Source organism: Gopherus flavomarginatus, chromosome 3, assembly GCF_025201925.1.
Source record: "Gopherus flavomarginatus isolate rGopFla2 chromosome 3, rGopFla2.mat.asm, whole genome shotgun sequence".
In the NCBI taxonomy this organism is placed as follows: Eukaryota; Metazoa; Chordata; order Testudines; family Testudinidae; genus Gopherus; species Gopherus flavomarginatus.
Genome location: NC_066619.1, coordinates 240,176,413 through 240,193,554, shown reverse-complemented (window position 1 = coordinate 240,193,554; position 17,142 = coordinate 240,176,413). Strand labels below are relative to the sequence as shown.

The following is a 17,142-nucleotide window of genomic DNA, read 5'->3' as shown; positions in this document are numbered from 1 at the left end:
GAATGGAACTATTTTCTCCTTGTTATAGGGAACAGAGGGCCATATTTAATGTCTCCCTACCTGCAATGATCTCAGTAGAACAGCATAGGTTGCTTGGGGCTGCAAAGTTCCTGGGAAATCCTCATAACCTTTCTGGGACCTGAATTTCACCATCTGGTAACCGCTGAAACAGACACACACTAAACCAGATTAACATAATCTGAGCCTGCTGAGAAATAACAAGTTTTGTCCAATTACAAAAAGCGAGAAGGTATCTTTTTCTTTTAAAAGTGACTGAACGGCTGAAAACCTGACAGTTAAAACCTGACAGATGAGATCATGTTTATACCGTTTGCTAGCAGGAAGAGTAGGCATTGCGAAATAAGAGATTAAATATTACCTATTTTTAAAATAACATTTCATAGCAGTAACTGCTGACTGATGGCTTTGCAGCCACTTACACTTTAAAAAAAGAAAACATTGAAGGGTTTTTTTTAACAGATGCAGATTATGTTGTTATACTATCTTATGCTGCAAATCCTAAAAGTTCAAAGTGGAGGATGTATTTCACTCTAGATATATTGTGCCAGTCTTTTACTTATTTCCCCCCCTTTCATTGAAATGTGATTTTACTTGTAAATAGCAAAGAGTTTACAGTTAAAAACATAGTTCACATTTATCATCTCTCAGTTATATCCACTCCCCAGTACAAACACACACACATACACACAATGGAGGATAGCCACTTAGGGTATGTCTACACTACAATTAGACACCTATGGCTGGCTCAAAGTTTGTGGGGCTGGGACTAAGGGGCTGTCTAAGCGCAGTGCAGATGTTCAGTCTCGACCTGCAGCCGGAGCTTTGGGACCCTCCCATCTAGAGGTCCTAGAGCCTGGGCTTCAGCCAAGCATCTACACCAAGGATGGCCAAACTTACTGACCCTCTGAGCTGCATACGACTGTCTTAAGAAGTTCGAGAGCCAGGGTTTGCCTGCAGGAGCTTGGCACTTCAGCCCTGTAGGAAGTACCTTCTGGGGCTAGGGACTTGAGCTCTGCTCCCGCTGAAGCCTCAAGCCCCGGCAGGTGTGTCCCACAGGGCTAAAGCCCTGAGCCCCTCCTCACTGATGGGCAGAAGCCCCTACCCCACCACCCTGCTGCAAGGTAGAAGTCCCAAGCTTCCCCCGCCCCACAGTCTGGTATGTGGAGAATGGGGGAGGGGACCTTCACAAGTCACACTTAAAAGCAGCTCTCGAGTCACAGTTTGGCCACCCCTGGTCTACACAACAATTAAGCAGCCCCATGAGCCCGAGTCAACTAGCAGGGACAGCTGTGGGTTTTTAATTGCAGTGTAGACATACCCTTATTTTCTCCTTTATTGTATTTAGCAGCTTGTGTAACAAGTCTGATAGATCAAGTTCATGTAGAACAAAAATGTGCATTCATTAATTTTTGTATACAATATGTAAAAGTTTGTATCAACTAATTAAAATTCTCATTACAGTGTTACATGTGGGTTAGAAGTCTTAAACAGTATTTATTATAAAAGTTATTATGAGATGGTTCACTAACTTATTCTACTTCCCAACACCCAAGAACATCATATTGGTCTGAATGTAAAACCCTTCCTTGCCACAAGTTCAGGATATGCAAGAATATTGTAGCTTTCAAACCTAGATTCTCACGTTTCCATTTCTGCAACCAATGACATGCCCATTTTGTTCAAACTAATATTAAATTTTGTTTATTAAGAAATATTTTCCATGAGATTCAGACTGGGGAAAATAATAGAAATAAAATGACTCAGAGGAAACAACAAAATGCTCCTTTAGCACCATGGCAATATGTATCTGAATTATATATTAACACTGAACTCCTATTTTAAGGTATAGATTGCTCTTCGAAATTTTTCCCTTTTACTAACGGGATCTATAGAATTTTAACAGTAGGAAGAGTTTTTCCTTCTCACAGCATATAAAACTACATCCAAGAAGTTCTTGGTGTTTTCAGCCTAAATCAATTCTAACAGAAAAATAAGGTACAGCTAAATGCACAAAAACACATGCCATCAATAAGCCTGACACATTTTAAAGTCTGACGAGTCCATTGTTTTGAAAATTTCCTCTCTCTCTAAAGCTATCGAGAATAAAGAAGTTATTTCACAATGCTGCACTGCAGCAGTTTTAAAAGAAGAAAAAAAAAACAAGGAATACTAGCCTTATATATGACCAAATAATTTTCAAAAAGGATCTGATTGCCTAAGGTGCAGAGATACCACACAACATTATACAACCTATGCTGGTTCCCTAATTTTACAGCATTTAGAAATTATTACTTATTCCTCAGCCCACCTGAAAATCGACTAATAACCCTTACAAATTGCTTCTACCTGGATTAGACTCAATTTAACTCCAAACCCAACTAAAAATCAGTGTAAAGACTCAATGAGGCTCTGGATCAGCCCTTTACAATAAAATCATAAATTGCAGAGACTATTAAAATATTACTTGATCTCTCAGTGTTTCTGAAGCACCCATCTCTGCAACATCTAATAGCTGCCAATTGGTAGGCCAGATATAAATGAAACCATCATGATGTATGGTAAGTGTTTGTGGATTAAAGACCCCAATACCTTCACCACCTACTAGGAAATGATCAGATAAAAGCTCAGGTGGTTAAAATGAAAACCACCCAAAATTGTTCTTCACTCCTTTATCAGAAAGGTAAGTTCAGATCATTCATTTGCTGTATCAGCCAGTACAGGTGGTTCATGCCTTATTTTACAATCCTAGCAGCTAGATAAATGGTCTTGATGAATGGACTAGATAAACTGACTTGATCATGGGCCACGGACTCCTGTGGATGCCTGGTGGTCCAAATAACTGAAGACATGTGTGAATGGAGTCACTGCTGAGAACTACTTTCAGAAAATTTGCTCTATAATACGTATGTCTAAAGATACTTCCGTGAATAATGATTTTTGCTGTTTTTACTAGTGGAGGATTCCCCCCCACGCACCCCCAAATTGGAGCTGTCAATACTCAACACCTTTAAAAAAATCAGGCTCTAACTGTTTTACAAAGCACCAGTCATGACATTCATGAACCACTGCGAAGGAAAATACCACATTTGGCTTCTTGACCTCTTTCAGGGTATGGCTACACTTGCAGCTGCACAGCGCTGGGAGTTAAACCCGTCTTCGTACAGCTGAGTAGGGAAAGCGCTGCAGTTGGGCCACACTGACAGCTACAAGCACACTGTTGTGGCCACATCTGCAGAATCTGCAGAGGCATTGGGAGCGGTGCATTATGGGCCGCTATCCCAGCATTCAAGTGGCTGCAATGTGCTTTTCAAAAGGGGTGGGGTGGAGTGTGACAGGGAGCGTGGGGGAGACAGAGAGAGTGGATTTTTGGAGCCGACACTGTGTCAGCACCCTGCCTTGCAAGATCCGACCCCCTCCCCTCCCCCTCTCACTCACTGAAAGCAAATAGCCCTTTTTGTTTTTTTCCCTCACAGACCAGATAAGCAGCCTCCCCGAAACAGATCCCCCTCTCCTTCCCACCGCACTGCTTCTCTCCTCAAGTCCTCTCCCTGCCCACCTCAAGCAAACACTAGCTGTGGGCATTCCAAAGGGAGCCCCCCTGCCTCTGCCCATTCACAGCAAACAGGAGCTGTGTTTGTTTTTTTGATAACCAGCTCTGGAGCCTGGAGTTCACAACAAAACAAAGAGAGTTATCTTTACTTAAAAGGATTATGGGAAGCTTCCAGAGGTCAGTCACAGCGTACTAAGATTTTTACACTGGCACCCCAGCGCTGCAGCAGCAGCGCTATACTCTTTATTCTTCTCGTGGAGGTGGAGTACAAGCAGCGCTGTAGCCACAGAGATACAGCACTGTATGTGCCTTGTCAGTGTGGACGGGGAGTAAGTTACAGCGCTATAAAGCCACCAACAGCGCTGTAACTCTCAAGTATAGCCAAGGCCTTAGTCACATCAACAAACTATCCACCCTAGAAGAGGGAAAGCATCTCAACAATAAGCTTTTTGACAAGCCAGAGGTGAATTAAAGATGGTAAATTAGCATAACTCTCAGTGTTTTAGTGTTCTGGGAGCTTTAAAATGGGCATTAGTGGTTAAAATCCTTACATTTGAAAAAAAAAACTTAGCTTCTTAGGAAAAAACATTTTAAGAACCAAGAAATTGTCATATCAGACCAGAGTTCCATTTAGTTCAGTGCTCCGTCTCCGACACTGATCAGTGCTAGAAGCTTCAGAGGACGGGTAAAGAAACCCTCATATTACACAGAGTGACTGTTTTCTGCAATTTTTCTCAACAGTTTCTCTCAGCTTTCTAAATATTGTTTTCCTGCAGTTCAAGTATAAAGGAATAAAAAAGTTCAGGAGTGAAATTCTGATCCCACTGACTTCAGTGAGGCCATGATTTCACCACAGAAACCACAGCAGTCTGGGCAGTCTGTCATAGAAATCACACTTCACTGCACAATGAAAGAGCTCCTTCTGGGGGAAGAAATGGATTGGAGAGCCTGAAGCTACCATTTTCAGAAGCTGGCCTTACTTCGCCTTACATTGTCCCCATTTAACAATATTAGCTCTTAAATGATGCCTGCTTACATTTCACTGAGAGGGGAGATCATTTACTACTGCTTTTTTTTGTGGGAGATGGACAATTTTTTTTTTGGGTTGGGGGGTCGTCACAATACAAAAACTATTTTTAAATGAAATCTTACATTCCACAAAAAAGAAAAAAAAATCCAACAATTGCTCAAAGACCCTAAAGGTTATGGAATAAAAGAGCTTCCTTGTACCCACAATTCTACAGGGTCTCATCTATGGAGACTGTCAATTACGCTACGAGCTAGTGGACACAATATTAAACAATTTAATCAAACATATACTGTAGATGCCAATAACATTTTCTTCAACTGGTTTCTTGCTTCAGACAACGACGCAGACCGTACATGATGTACACTAAGAATTAATATCAAAGCAGAAATTGAGATCTTATTACAGTCACCACATCTAGTCTAACAAAGAGAAATCTCTTTAACCCTAGACACTACAGCAATTCAATAATAATAATTATTAATAATGGAGAAAGTTCAAATCCAACTAAATTAGTATCCCCCTGGTATTAAGGGTTTGTTCAGAGATTTTGTTCATTGGTTTTATATTTTTAATTCTTACAGTTACAGAGCCAAATATACCACTGGGTTAAGTAGGCACAACTTTAATGAAATCACAGGAGTGGCATTCCCTTATTCCAGCTGTGAATTTGGCCAAAAATGTATTGTTGAACAATTCTGATACAGAACTACTGCACTCTCGTAGCGAAACACACTTGTAATACATACATAGCTATGACAATTTCTTTGGCCCCAGATCACCTTCAGAGAGAACAGCATTTGCCTTCCCACAAACTAATATCCTTTTATACAAATCCAAATATAAAAAGATGACAAAGTCCATTACCTACAGTAAATGAATTATTTGCAACTTTAAAAACAATACAGAAGAGCTGTAAATTGCAACAGTGCTACCGCAGTAGTCACCATTACTGTTCAAATAATTAATGGACCCAGGCTTTCAAAATGTGAAACACACTGATTTCAGTTTCTGAATTAGCATACAGAAGTGTAGAATACAGTATTATTTAAATGTCAGATTTTTTTTAAAGGATATCCTCAAATTGGGTTTTTTTCTAATAGATTTTAATTAAAAAAAAAATCTTTTCTCCCTGTAAAAACTTTAAAAAATTGAAAGCAGTATCTCTTACCCTGTAGATTTTGTACTCAGACACCATGTACCAGAATTACCAGCTAACATCACCATCAATGTGTTAGATACACCTTCTGTTTGTTTTAAATTAATCATTTCTCAGCAACAAAGGGCTAGGTGTTTAAAAGAAATGAATGATTTTCATCTGGAACCGACTAAGTACTTTTTATTTTAAAAAATTAAGGTCAAATTTAGGATTCGTCATCACTGGGACCTCAGCTGTGGTACCTGACAGTGCCTCTTTTATAGAAGGTTGTCAGTTTTCTTAACTTTATGAGGAGCTATGTATTAGTCTTACCATTAGGTTTAGCTATGACTTACTTTATTCATATATTTCAGGGCCAGAAGGGACCATAATGATCACCTAATCTTACCATGGGACTCATAACTCTCTCAAAACAAGCTACTGCTTGGTAAGAAGCATTAAGAGGCATCTTGCTATTTGTAATGTCCCTTTCTTCTCCAAAATTGTCTCACTTATTGCCAGCTGTTTACACAATAAGACTCAAGAGAAACAACAAACACATTTTTAAAGAATGATGGTTACTAAGAGTTGAGGGAAATGTTTCTTCACTTTTGTACCTGTTTCATCAGGTGAACTTGGAGAAGCACTGTCCTGCGATAATGTCGTCCAGCTGGAGTCTTCATCACTTGGAGCCAGATTTTGAATCCGATGTAATGCACAATCTGTTTTGGCTCCAGTTTTAGGATGGTCCTTCTTAGTCTCAGGACTTGATGACACAGTGGCTACTTGGCCATCTTCTGGACTGGACAGCTTGTTTTGTTTCTGAGGCAACACATCCCCATTGACAATCATGGTAGAAGCCTGGCTGTTACTTTGTGCCGCTTTCTCCTCCATCACTACATGGCTGTTCCCAAAATTCTGTTCTAGTTCCCTGGCTGATGTTTCCAGATCTGCATAGTAATTTAGGAAGCTCTTGGTCCTCCTAGGTTGAGAGGAGAATATTTCACAGCCTGCAGAATCCTGAGGGGTAGGCTCTTTACCTTCTAACTTCTCAGAAGTTATGTTTATAACTGCAGTTGTAGTGAGATTTTTGTTGGGATCCTGTTGCCCCTGTTCTGCTGCTTTTCTAAGCTGATTTTCTCCATTCTTCACCAGCTTTATATTGGCAGAGTTGTTCCCCAGAAGGGGCTGTGCTGCTGGATCCGAAAGGCCCATGGCTGTCTGAATGTTAGTTAATGCATATTTTTTCCTGCATTTTGGGGGAGTGCTGTTCCTTGTTTCTGTATGCTTTATTTCCGCGTTCAATAGTTCATTATGGGAGGAGCGTAGGTTAAGAGTATTTGGAGGAGTGGCAGGATTATTGCGATTCACAACGTCTGTTGTGCTATTGCTTGCCATAAACACAGCCAACGCGTCCACACTGGAGTCAACTAGAAAAGAAAAAGACACATTCATGAGATACATTAATTGTATACTCCTTGTACCAGAGCTGTTGGAAATGAGATGCAACGCTTTATATAACGTGTAAAGAATAGTTTCTACAAACTAAGCAGGAGGGAAAACAGACACCTCAACAGAAAAGATCAATTTATCAAACATGGAGGTTCAATGGCAAAAAGGGTAGAGATGACATTGCGGAATGTTAAGTTGTTAAGAAAAGTATACAGGATTTTCGATCCCAAATTTTATTTTACATTTTCGCATGTTTGAGTTACTATGTTCCAACTACGTAAATTTTGGAGAGGGAGAGAAGTACTTTGCATCTGCTTTGCAGCCCTGAAGTTCATCATCCTTCTCTCTCTCTCTCTCTCTCTCTCTCTCTCACTAAAACTTATATGTTTCACCACCTCATCAGCCAAAGAGTAGGGCAAGAATTTCTTTAGGACTCATCAGCAGTGAGTTGTTGAGTCCCTGAAGAGTGAGTGGCCCTACAGACCAAAGCAAGACACTACTCCCTTTCCACCCTGGTAGCAATAAAACATTGTTATTGCTTATTTTAGGGCTGACTGGCAAAGCCAGCTATTGCCTCTTAACAGCTTCAAGAAATGTACCACAGCTGTTTGCAATTTTTTTTGTACAGATATTTGCTAATTTTTGGCAATTCTCTAGTGTTTTTATGTATGCATGCTATGCTGTTTTGTTATCTATAGTGTTTTTATAATACTGTATATATTTAGCAACAATTTTTTCACAGCCACACAAAAAACACAATTTGGCAAATTTATCCCTGATGCAATTCTACTGATTCCAAAGAAGTTACTCCAGGGATGAATGTGGCCTGCTATTTTTATAGTTCACAACATCTCTGGCTATTGATAAGCTGTACTTCCAAAGGGAGACTGCATATATTCCATAACTGGACTAAAACATTCTTTTACTTTTCTTAGTGGTTTGCAACTTGTGGGCAAACTCTCTGACCACAGCTTCTCTGAGACATTGCTCAAGCTTTCAGAGAACTAGGCCTGGGCAAGCACAGCATTTTCAGATCGTGATGAAATGATCAAGTAAAGGATTTTTTATTAAAAAAAAAGTAGTCTTTGTTTTCCCTGCTGCCTATTGTCACTGCCATGATAAAGTTGGCTCCCATTAATCATAATAAATACTCTGAATGCTTCCTGTTACTCACTCTTTTGAGAGATGCAAACGAACTAGAGGACAATTAGTAATCACTCCCTCTGACAGAGTATGAAGCACCATCTCTGTTGTTCCTAGTTCTCAGACAGGGCTGATTTGCTATATGCCTGTTGCACAGTAAAATGAGGGCTTAGCGGTAGATATATTCATGGATTAAAAAAACCTATAGTATAAGCCAGCCACCTTTGAGTATTTAATATGTGAAAGAAGAACTACTGTAAAATGTGGATTTACAAAAATTAAGTACTTGTGGGCTTTTTCTTTATATACAAAATAAGGAGCACTATATGAAAGGTTTACTTAAATTCAGATACACTTTTTAACATTACTATTTAACTCATTTTCAAAATTACATATTACATATTTCATTTAATTTAAACCTTAGAAAACAGACTAACATATCCTTTACTCTCTTTTTTCCTCTGTGTCACAGACCTAGAGTAACTTCCAGTCCTAAGGGGTGGTTTACGAAAGGATTTAAACACACGATTTTTCATGATCTGATTACTGTGATTTCCTCAAATTCTGGTCTGTTAACTAAAACTAAAGTCAGAAGGGTATTTAGTTAATAACAAATGTATATTTTTATATATTCCAACTGTAACCATAGAAGGTTTCAAAAATATCACAAAGTTTCTGAAATTTGTGTATTTCCCAGAGGTAATTAAATACTTTTAAGAGTTGCCATCTCACATCTTGTCCATCAGATTGATCCTTCAAGATGAAAAGTAATGTCATGACTCATCTGGTTGAGGTCTCAACATAAAGTTATGTACAAGGGCCCTCTGTTATAAAAGTATGTATGTAGATTTTTTGGTCTTAGAACATGAAGTAACTTGAATTTATTTATTTGCTTTTTTAATTTCTTGTGGTTTGACTGAAACCTGAAGGCAATCTAGAAGTTAAACACTTAAAAGACTTTAAGGTCAGAATGGATCATCATGATTATCTAGTCTCACCTCCAGCACATTGCAAGCCACAAAACCTCACCCACCCACTTCTGACTTATAACCTATAATAGATCCATAACCTTTGCTGAGTTACTTAAGTCCTTATATCATGATTTAAAGACTTCAAGTTACAGAGAATCCACCATTTACATAGTTTACACCCTGGCCCCATGCTGCCGAGGAAGGTGAAAAACTCCAGAGTCTTTGCCAATGTAACCTGGGGGAAAATTCCTCCTTGACCCTTAATATGACAATCAGTTAGACCCTGAGCATATGGCAAGACCCACCAGCCAGATACCTGGGAAAGAATTCTCTGTAGTAACTCAGAGCCCTCCCCATCTAGTGTCCCATGACTGTCTGCTGGGGATATTCGTTGCTAGCAGCTGCAGATCAGTTACATGCCATTACAGGCAGCCTCATCATACCATCTCCTCAATAAACTTATCAAGCTCAGTCTTGAAGCCAGTTAGGTTTTTTGCCCCCACTGCTACCCTTAGAAGGCTGTTCTAGAACATCACTCCTCTGCTGGTTAGAAACCTTTGTCTCATTTCAAAACTAAACTTGATGAGCAGATTATGTCCATTTGTTCTTCTGTCCACATTGGCACTTAACTTAAATAACTCCTCTTTCTCCTTGGTATTTATCTCTCTGATGTATTTATAGATAGCAATCATATCTCCCCTCAGCCTTTTTTTGGTTAGGCTAAACAAGCCAAGCACTTTGAGTCTCGTAAGTAGGTTTTCCATTCCTCTGATCATCGTAGTTGCCTTTCTCTGCACCTGTTCCAGTTTGAATTCATCTTTCTTAAACATAGGAGACCAGACATGCACATAGTATTCCAGATGAAGTCTCACCAGTGCCTTGTATAATGGCACTACCACTTCCCTATCTCTACTGAAAATATCACGCCTGATACAACCTACGACTGCAATAGCCTTTTCCATGGCCGCATCACATTGGTGGCTCATTGTCATCCTGTGACCAACCAACACAATCGATGTAAAACTTTTAAGGAAAGGATATTTGTGACATCTGCCAGTTTATGCCTGGTAGAATGTCCACAATTGTATGCTATTTATGGTGGCCAGTTTTTGAAATCAGAAAATTATAGTACCAGTAAAATAAAAAGTAAAAAAAAACAAAAAACAAAAACTATTATGACAATTTGAAATAAGATTACAATCTATATACAGTTAATTAACAGTTAATTCATATTGTTACAAGCAGGCAGCTCTGTTGTGAAGAGTCCAGTGTCCACTGCAATGTTTTTCTAACTACTTTTTGTCTGAAACAGAATTCTTAAGAAAAATAAACCTTTCTAGAAAAAGTTCAAACACATCCTTCCACGTGATTTATTCAGTCTCCAGTGGATTACATTTCAAATGACAAAAACAACACATGGGGATGTAAGTACAAAACAATATGATTATTAGTCTACTCAGCAAAATAAAGATCTCCCATGAATACTGACTCATTCCTAGAAAGTGAATCATGGGCTAAGGTTTTAAATGGCTCAACATGAAGTTATTGTACTTCACTGTTGTTTATACATTACATTGTTTGTACATTGTTTATACATTAACTCAAATGTACAACTCCTATCCTTCAGAGCCTAAGCAGTGCACATATTTAGATGAGGGAGAGGGCTAAGAACAATATGTCCTCTCATGAAGCAGATTTCTGATTATCTTCCATTGATCCTGCCTTCACACTCACTTACGCACTCATTTACAAAGTGCTGTTCCTGCACTATCAGTCAGCTCCTGTGGGCCTAAGATTTGTGTCCATTCCTTGTTCTACTTGAAACTGAAGTATTACGCAGAGCTAGGAGCAGCATCAGTTAGAAACAAATGAGCTGGGAATTAGTATTAATGGGCATGGGGAGGACTGGACACGAGTACACGGCAGAGAGAGAGGAGAACCAGAATGGAAATTAAGAGAGGAAAGGGGGAGGAGTCAAATGGTAAGACAGGACAGGAACAAATGAGGGAGGGAAGGAGTTGGAACCAAATCAGCAGGTGACAAAGCGAGAGGATAGAAAAAGGTGAAGTGAAAGAGAGAAACAACAGGAGCCAACAACAGACAAGGGAATATAGATGGAGAAAATCCATCTTGACGTGAAGAGCACTTCCTATCTATCAAGGATGGAAGACACTGCCTGAGAAAGAATTACTGGACATACTGGAAAATATATGAGTACTAGGGAAGGGCTTCAATTACCTGAAGGTAAGAATGAGAACAGACACAGAACATAAAAGATAAAGAGTGACAGGGAAAATATAACACTCTACTTCAGGCACTGAGATGCTTTCATTCAGACTGTGAGTTTGTCCAGAGGAAACATATCCCAATTTGCAATTCAAAATTCCAGGGAATCAGATTTCTTTTGGCATCTCTTCTTCATTCACAACCTTTAATTCTGAGTCAGATGCAACCATTTCCACTTGGTTACATCTCACAGTTAAGAGTGGTCCTAATAATTCCCAAGGAGGTCCAAAGTAGTTCCAACCCACATTTTCCCCTCAATATTACCATTTTGATTTGGGAGTGTTTTCCACTCACTTCCCTCAGATGTATAAGTAACATCACAAGAGGCAAAGCAGGGGAGGAGCTGGTCCCAAGTCTGTACTTCACATTTCCCAGTACACCATACGGCACTGCCTTTACATTAGGGATGGGCAAACTTTTTGGCCCAAGGGCCAAATCTGGGTATGGAAATTGTATGGTGGGCCATGAATGCTCAGGAAATTGGGGGCTGGGGTGAGGGAGGGGGTGAGGGCTCTGGCTGAGGGTGCGGGCTGTGGGGTGGGGCCAGAAATGAGGAGTTCAAGGTTCAGGAGGGCAGGGGGGTTGGGGTGTGAGGGCTCTGGCTGGGGCTGTGCGCTCTGGGGTGGGACTGGAGATGAGGGGTTTGGGGTGCAGAGGGGTTTGGAGGGCAGGGGGGGATCAGAGATGGGGCAGGGGCCTGGGGTGTGGGATGAGGTCAGGGGTGCAGGCTCTGTGCGGCACTTACTTCAAGCAGCTCCCAGAAACAGCGGCACGTCCCCCCTCTGGCTCCTACAGGCTCCGCCCCTGCAGGTCCCATTGGCTGTGATTCCCAGCCAATGGAAGCTGCAGGGGCAGCGTGCGGAGCTCCCTGGCTACCTCTACGTATAGGAACTGGAGGGGGGACAGGCCACTGCTTCTGGGAGCTGTGGGGCAAGCCCCCAACCTCGCTCCCTGGCTGGAGCGGGGCAAATCCTGTATCCTGCTCCCCAGCAGGAGCTCGAGGGCCGGATTAAAATGTCTGAAGGGCCAGAGGCAGACCCTGGGCCATAGTTTGCCCATCCCTGCTTTACATGAACACATTTCACCTTTCTGCCTGCCAACCTCATAAACATGTAATTCCACTTCTGGGACTAGAGCCACTTGCAGTTTACATTTCTCTCTCTTTCTCCCCTAGGAGTTTTATTCGCTTACTCTATTTTATTGTCAGAAAAATAATATCCCAGTGTTTGCATAAAGGAGAGGAACAGCCTCCACCCACAGTGATGTGGATGTTGTTTTTTGAATGGGACCCTGAGGTTTCAGGATGTAAAAGGAATGTAAAATTTTTCTGTCACTGAACAACAACAAGACTAGTGCTCCTAGGCATTACGGTAATACAAATAATGAATATTAACTGTAATACACAGCCTCCGGCTGCTCCAAGAATCTGGTTTCAGCATTACAGAAGTATTTCAACATGGTAAAACTGATTCCATTGCCACTGCAGAAGCCAATAATTACATGGACCCTCCAGACAACAACATCTTTGTAACTACAAGCAAAAATGCCTTGGCATGATGGCACATTTACTCTCTAATGCACCTAGAGTAGGCACATTACAATAGGACACACAGCACCTCATTAAAAATAAAAAGGAAACATGAAGGACTTAAAATAATGAAGAAAAAATAAATGTGTTTAATATTCATGATTAAACTTAATTGAAGTCATAAGACTTAAAGAAAATAAAATATTAAACCATAGTTTTCTGTGAATTAATCTGAACCCTGTACTTTCAGGAAGACCATAAAGCAGCACTGCTCTTTAGCATACATAGCATAAAAGTGCTCCAAGTGGATAGGCCAGGATTCATGGGAGACAACTATTCTACTGGACCTGCCAATCTATAAGGTTCAGATCTTTCTGCTTGAACCCAGCCTGTGAGTGGAAGGGAAAAAAACCTTGTCCCTCCTTAAAGTCACAGAAAGTCACAGAGCTGTTCTGCAGAGGCTTTTATAGTCTTATGTGCCCTTAAAGAAGCTGGAGACTTGAAGGATCCACACAGCAATGGATTAACTCCCACCACTACCTGTGGGAGCCAATGCTCCCACCACTACCTGTGCAATATCACAGGGAGTCCCCACACGTCAGGATGCTGTGCCACACAGTGTGTGCTCCCCCTTTGCTCCACCGACACTTCCTACATTCCCTTGTGTTATGTTATAGAACTGCACCTGCCACAGCCTTAGCTGTAGCTACATGCAGCAGTGAAAGGCTCTGGCAGGGGGAAGAAGCAGGGAAAGGCTCTGGCAGCAGGGAGCTTCCATGCAGCAGGGAAAAGCTGTGACAGTGAGACACGACATTGCTACAGGGAAGGCCCCGCTTGGGCATATAGAGAGACATGTGGGGTATACACCCTAGGGTTCTGGCATGTCTGTACTCCACTCACCTAAGCAGTGCCTCACCAACCGGCTACACTGCTATTTATACCCATGCTCGTGGGGCACACAGTTCCTGCACTGTACAGACCATCTTAAGTGTAGACCTACCTCTAGAAAGACAGAATTTACCCTTGCTGCAGGATCTTGTTGTTGGCCGTTTTTAAATACTTCACTGGAACCAAGAAAGCAATGAAGCAGTAGAAGAGGAGAACAAAGATAATACAGATAAATGAGAATAAATTATAAGGCATACTCAAATAATTATTTGCAAGCAATATTGATTCCTGTCAATGTCAGCCTTAATACGGTCCCAATTTCATCATTCATATAGTATGGGTTAACTTCAGCATTGTGGGCCTGATCCAGTTCCCATTACAATCAGTGGAAAGACTTTCTTTGATATTGATGGGGCCATGAGAAAGCTGCTAGAAACCTAGCACTCTGCAATTTTCTTAGCGTTCTGAAAGCCCCCTGGAAAGCCCGACTGGAAAAAGGCAAATATAGGGCCCACATTTGAGAAAGGGAAGAAGGAGAACCCAGGGAACTACAGACTGGTCAGCCTCACTTCAGTACCCAGCAAAATCATGGAGCAGGTCCTCAAGAAATCCATTTTGAAGCACTTGGAGGAAAGGAAGGTGACCAGGAATAGTCAACATGGATTCATCAAGGGCAAGTCATGCCTGACTAACCTGATTGCCTTCTAAGATGAGATAACTGGCTCTGTGGATATGGGGAAAGTGGTGGATATGATATATCTTGACTTTAGCAAAGCTTTTGATATGGTTTCCCACAGTATTCTTCCCAGCAAGTTAAAGAAGCATGGATTAGATGAATGGACTATAAGGTGGATCGAAAGCTGTCTAGGTAGATTGTCAGGCTCAACGGATAGTGACCAACAGCTCGATGTCTAGCTGGCAACCAGTATCAAGCGGAGTGCCCCAGGGGTAGGTCCTAGGGCCAGTTTTGTTCAACATTTTTTTTAATAATCTGGATGATGGGATGAATTGCAGCCTCAATAGGTTTGCAGATGACACTAAGCTGGGGGGGAGAGGTAGATACGCTGGAGGGTAGGGATAGGGTCTAGACTGACCTAGACAAATTGGAAGGTCGGGCCAAAAGAAATCTGATGAGATTCAACAAGGACAAGTGCAGAGTCCTGTACTTACGATGGAAGAATCCCATGCACCATTACAGGCTGGGGACTGACTGGCTAAGCAGCAAGTCTACAGAAAAGGACCTGGGGTTACAGTGGATGAGAAGCTGGATACAAGTCAATAGTGTGCTGTCGTTGCCAAGAAGGCCAACAGCACATTGGGCTGTATTAGTAGGAGCACTGCGAGCAGATCGAGGGAAGTGATTATTCCCCTCTATTCGGCACTGCGGAGGCCACACCTGGGGTATTGTGTCCAGCTTTGGTCCCTCCACTACAGAAGGGATGTGGACAAATTGGAGAAGCCAGTGGAGGGCAACGAAAATGGTTAGGGGGCTGGGGCACGACTTACGAGAAGAGGCTGAGGGAACTGGGGTTATTTAGTCGGCAGAAGAGAAGACTGAGGGGGGATTTGATAGCAGCCTTCAACTACCTAAAAGGGGGTTCCAAAGAGGATGGAGCTAGGCTGTTCTCAGTGGTGGCAGATGACAGAACAAGAAGCAATGGTCTCAAGTTGCAGTGGGGGAGGTCTAGGGTGGGTATTAGGAAACACTATTTCACTACGAGGGTGGTGAAACACTTGGAATCTCCATCCCTATAGTTTTTTAAGGCTCAGCTTGACAAAGCTCTGGCTCGGATGATTTAGTTGATGTTGATTCTGCTTTGAGCAGGGGACTGGACTAGATGACCTCCTGAGGTCTCTTCCAACCCTAATATTCTGTGATTATATGAACGGAAGGCGGACGTTTTTTAATCAGACACTATAGTGATTAATTTAACCCTCTTGAGCTTTGATCCTGAACTCAGTCGTATGCTGCCCTATTAAGGACCCAATCCACCACCACTGAAAAGGGTAGGAGTTTTGCCATTCACTTCAATGGGGGCAGGTTCAGGTATCTGAGTGTTCCACAAACATTAGTTTATTTACCTTCATAACATCCCTGTGAGAATATATGGTAATATTTGCCCTATTTTATAAATGGGCAACTGGGGCACAGACACATTAATGTCAACAATGTTGCCCAATCTGAAATGCCCATGACCTGATTTTTCAGAGATCTTAGTGTTTTATATTACTTTTTTGTTTAGAGAAGAGCTCTCATTGACTTCCGATGCAACTGAGAGTACTCAGTTCTGGTGAAAATCAGACCTCAGGATCTCAAGCTGGGCACCCAGAAAATGAGGAACACACAGCTAGTAGCCATCTGTAACAAGTCTGGTTTAAGTGACATGCCCAGCATCACGTAGGAGCTCTGTGGTAGAGGCAGGGATAGAATCTAGTCCTCTATGGTAGCACACAACCTCCTTAACCATGAGTGCATCCTCTCTCTTCCTGCAATCCTCTGCCTCATTCACTATAACCCCACCAGGTTCTGCAACAAATGAGGCAAGGGATCTACAGACAAGCGGTTCCACTATGTCCTAGACTGGATCTCTGGACTGCAGTCTCGTGTTCTTCAACCATGTTAACAACACGGGTCCAACTCAGTATTGCACCAGTAAGAGTTTCCCTTAGTGAGCCAGTAACACCACACATTTGCAGTGACACAGAACAAGCATCTTCAAAACCAAGCATTATATAGTCTTTTCTCAAAGGCACAAAGCATGTAGAGCAAACCATGAAAACAATAAACAGCCTACATGCCCAGGTATTACTTATATCTTTGCTGCCCTTTTCTGAACTTTTTCCAGTTCCACTATAATCTTTTTGAGGTGGGGCAACCAGACCTGGACACAGTATTCAAGGTGTGGGTGTACCATGGATTTATACAGAGGCATTTTGACTTGTCTCATTTTCTATTCCTTTCCTAATAGTTCCTATTATTCTGTTAGCATTTTTGACCACTGCTGCTTATTGTACTGACATTTTCAGAGAACTGTCCATGCTGGCTCCAAGATCTCTTTCTTGAGAGGTAACAGCTAATACAGATCCCCCCATTATATATGTGTGTGTAATTGGGATTATTTTTTTCAATGTGCAGTA

The 17,142-nt window shown here is 41.5% G+C and overlaps 1 protein-coding gene across 9 annotated transcripts in view; it reads right to left on the bottom strand.

Moving 5' to 3' along the window:
• The window catches only part of APBB2 (amyloid beta precursor protein binding family B member 2), a 330,575-nt gene that overhangs the window by 174,705 nt on the left and 138,728 nt on the right, over window positions 1-17,142 (bottom strand). For 8 of the 9 annotated variants that reach the window (XM_050947571.1, XM_050947568.1, XM_050947575.1 and 5 more), the window contains one exon: window positions 6,354-7,166. The exons of the other annotated variant lie outside the window; for it this stretch is intronic. In XM_050947571.1, coding sequence (XP_050803528.1) covers window positions 6,354-7,166 — 813 coding nt within the window. The remainder of the gene's footprint in view (window positions 1-6,353; window positions 7,167-17,142) is intronic. 9 annotated transcript variants of the gene reach the window in all.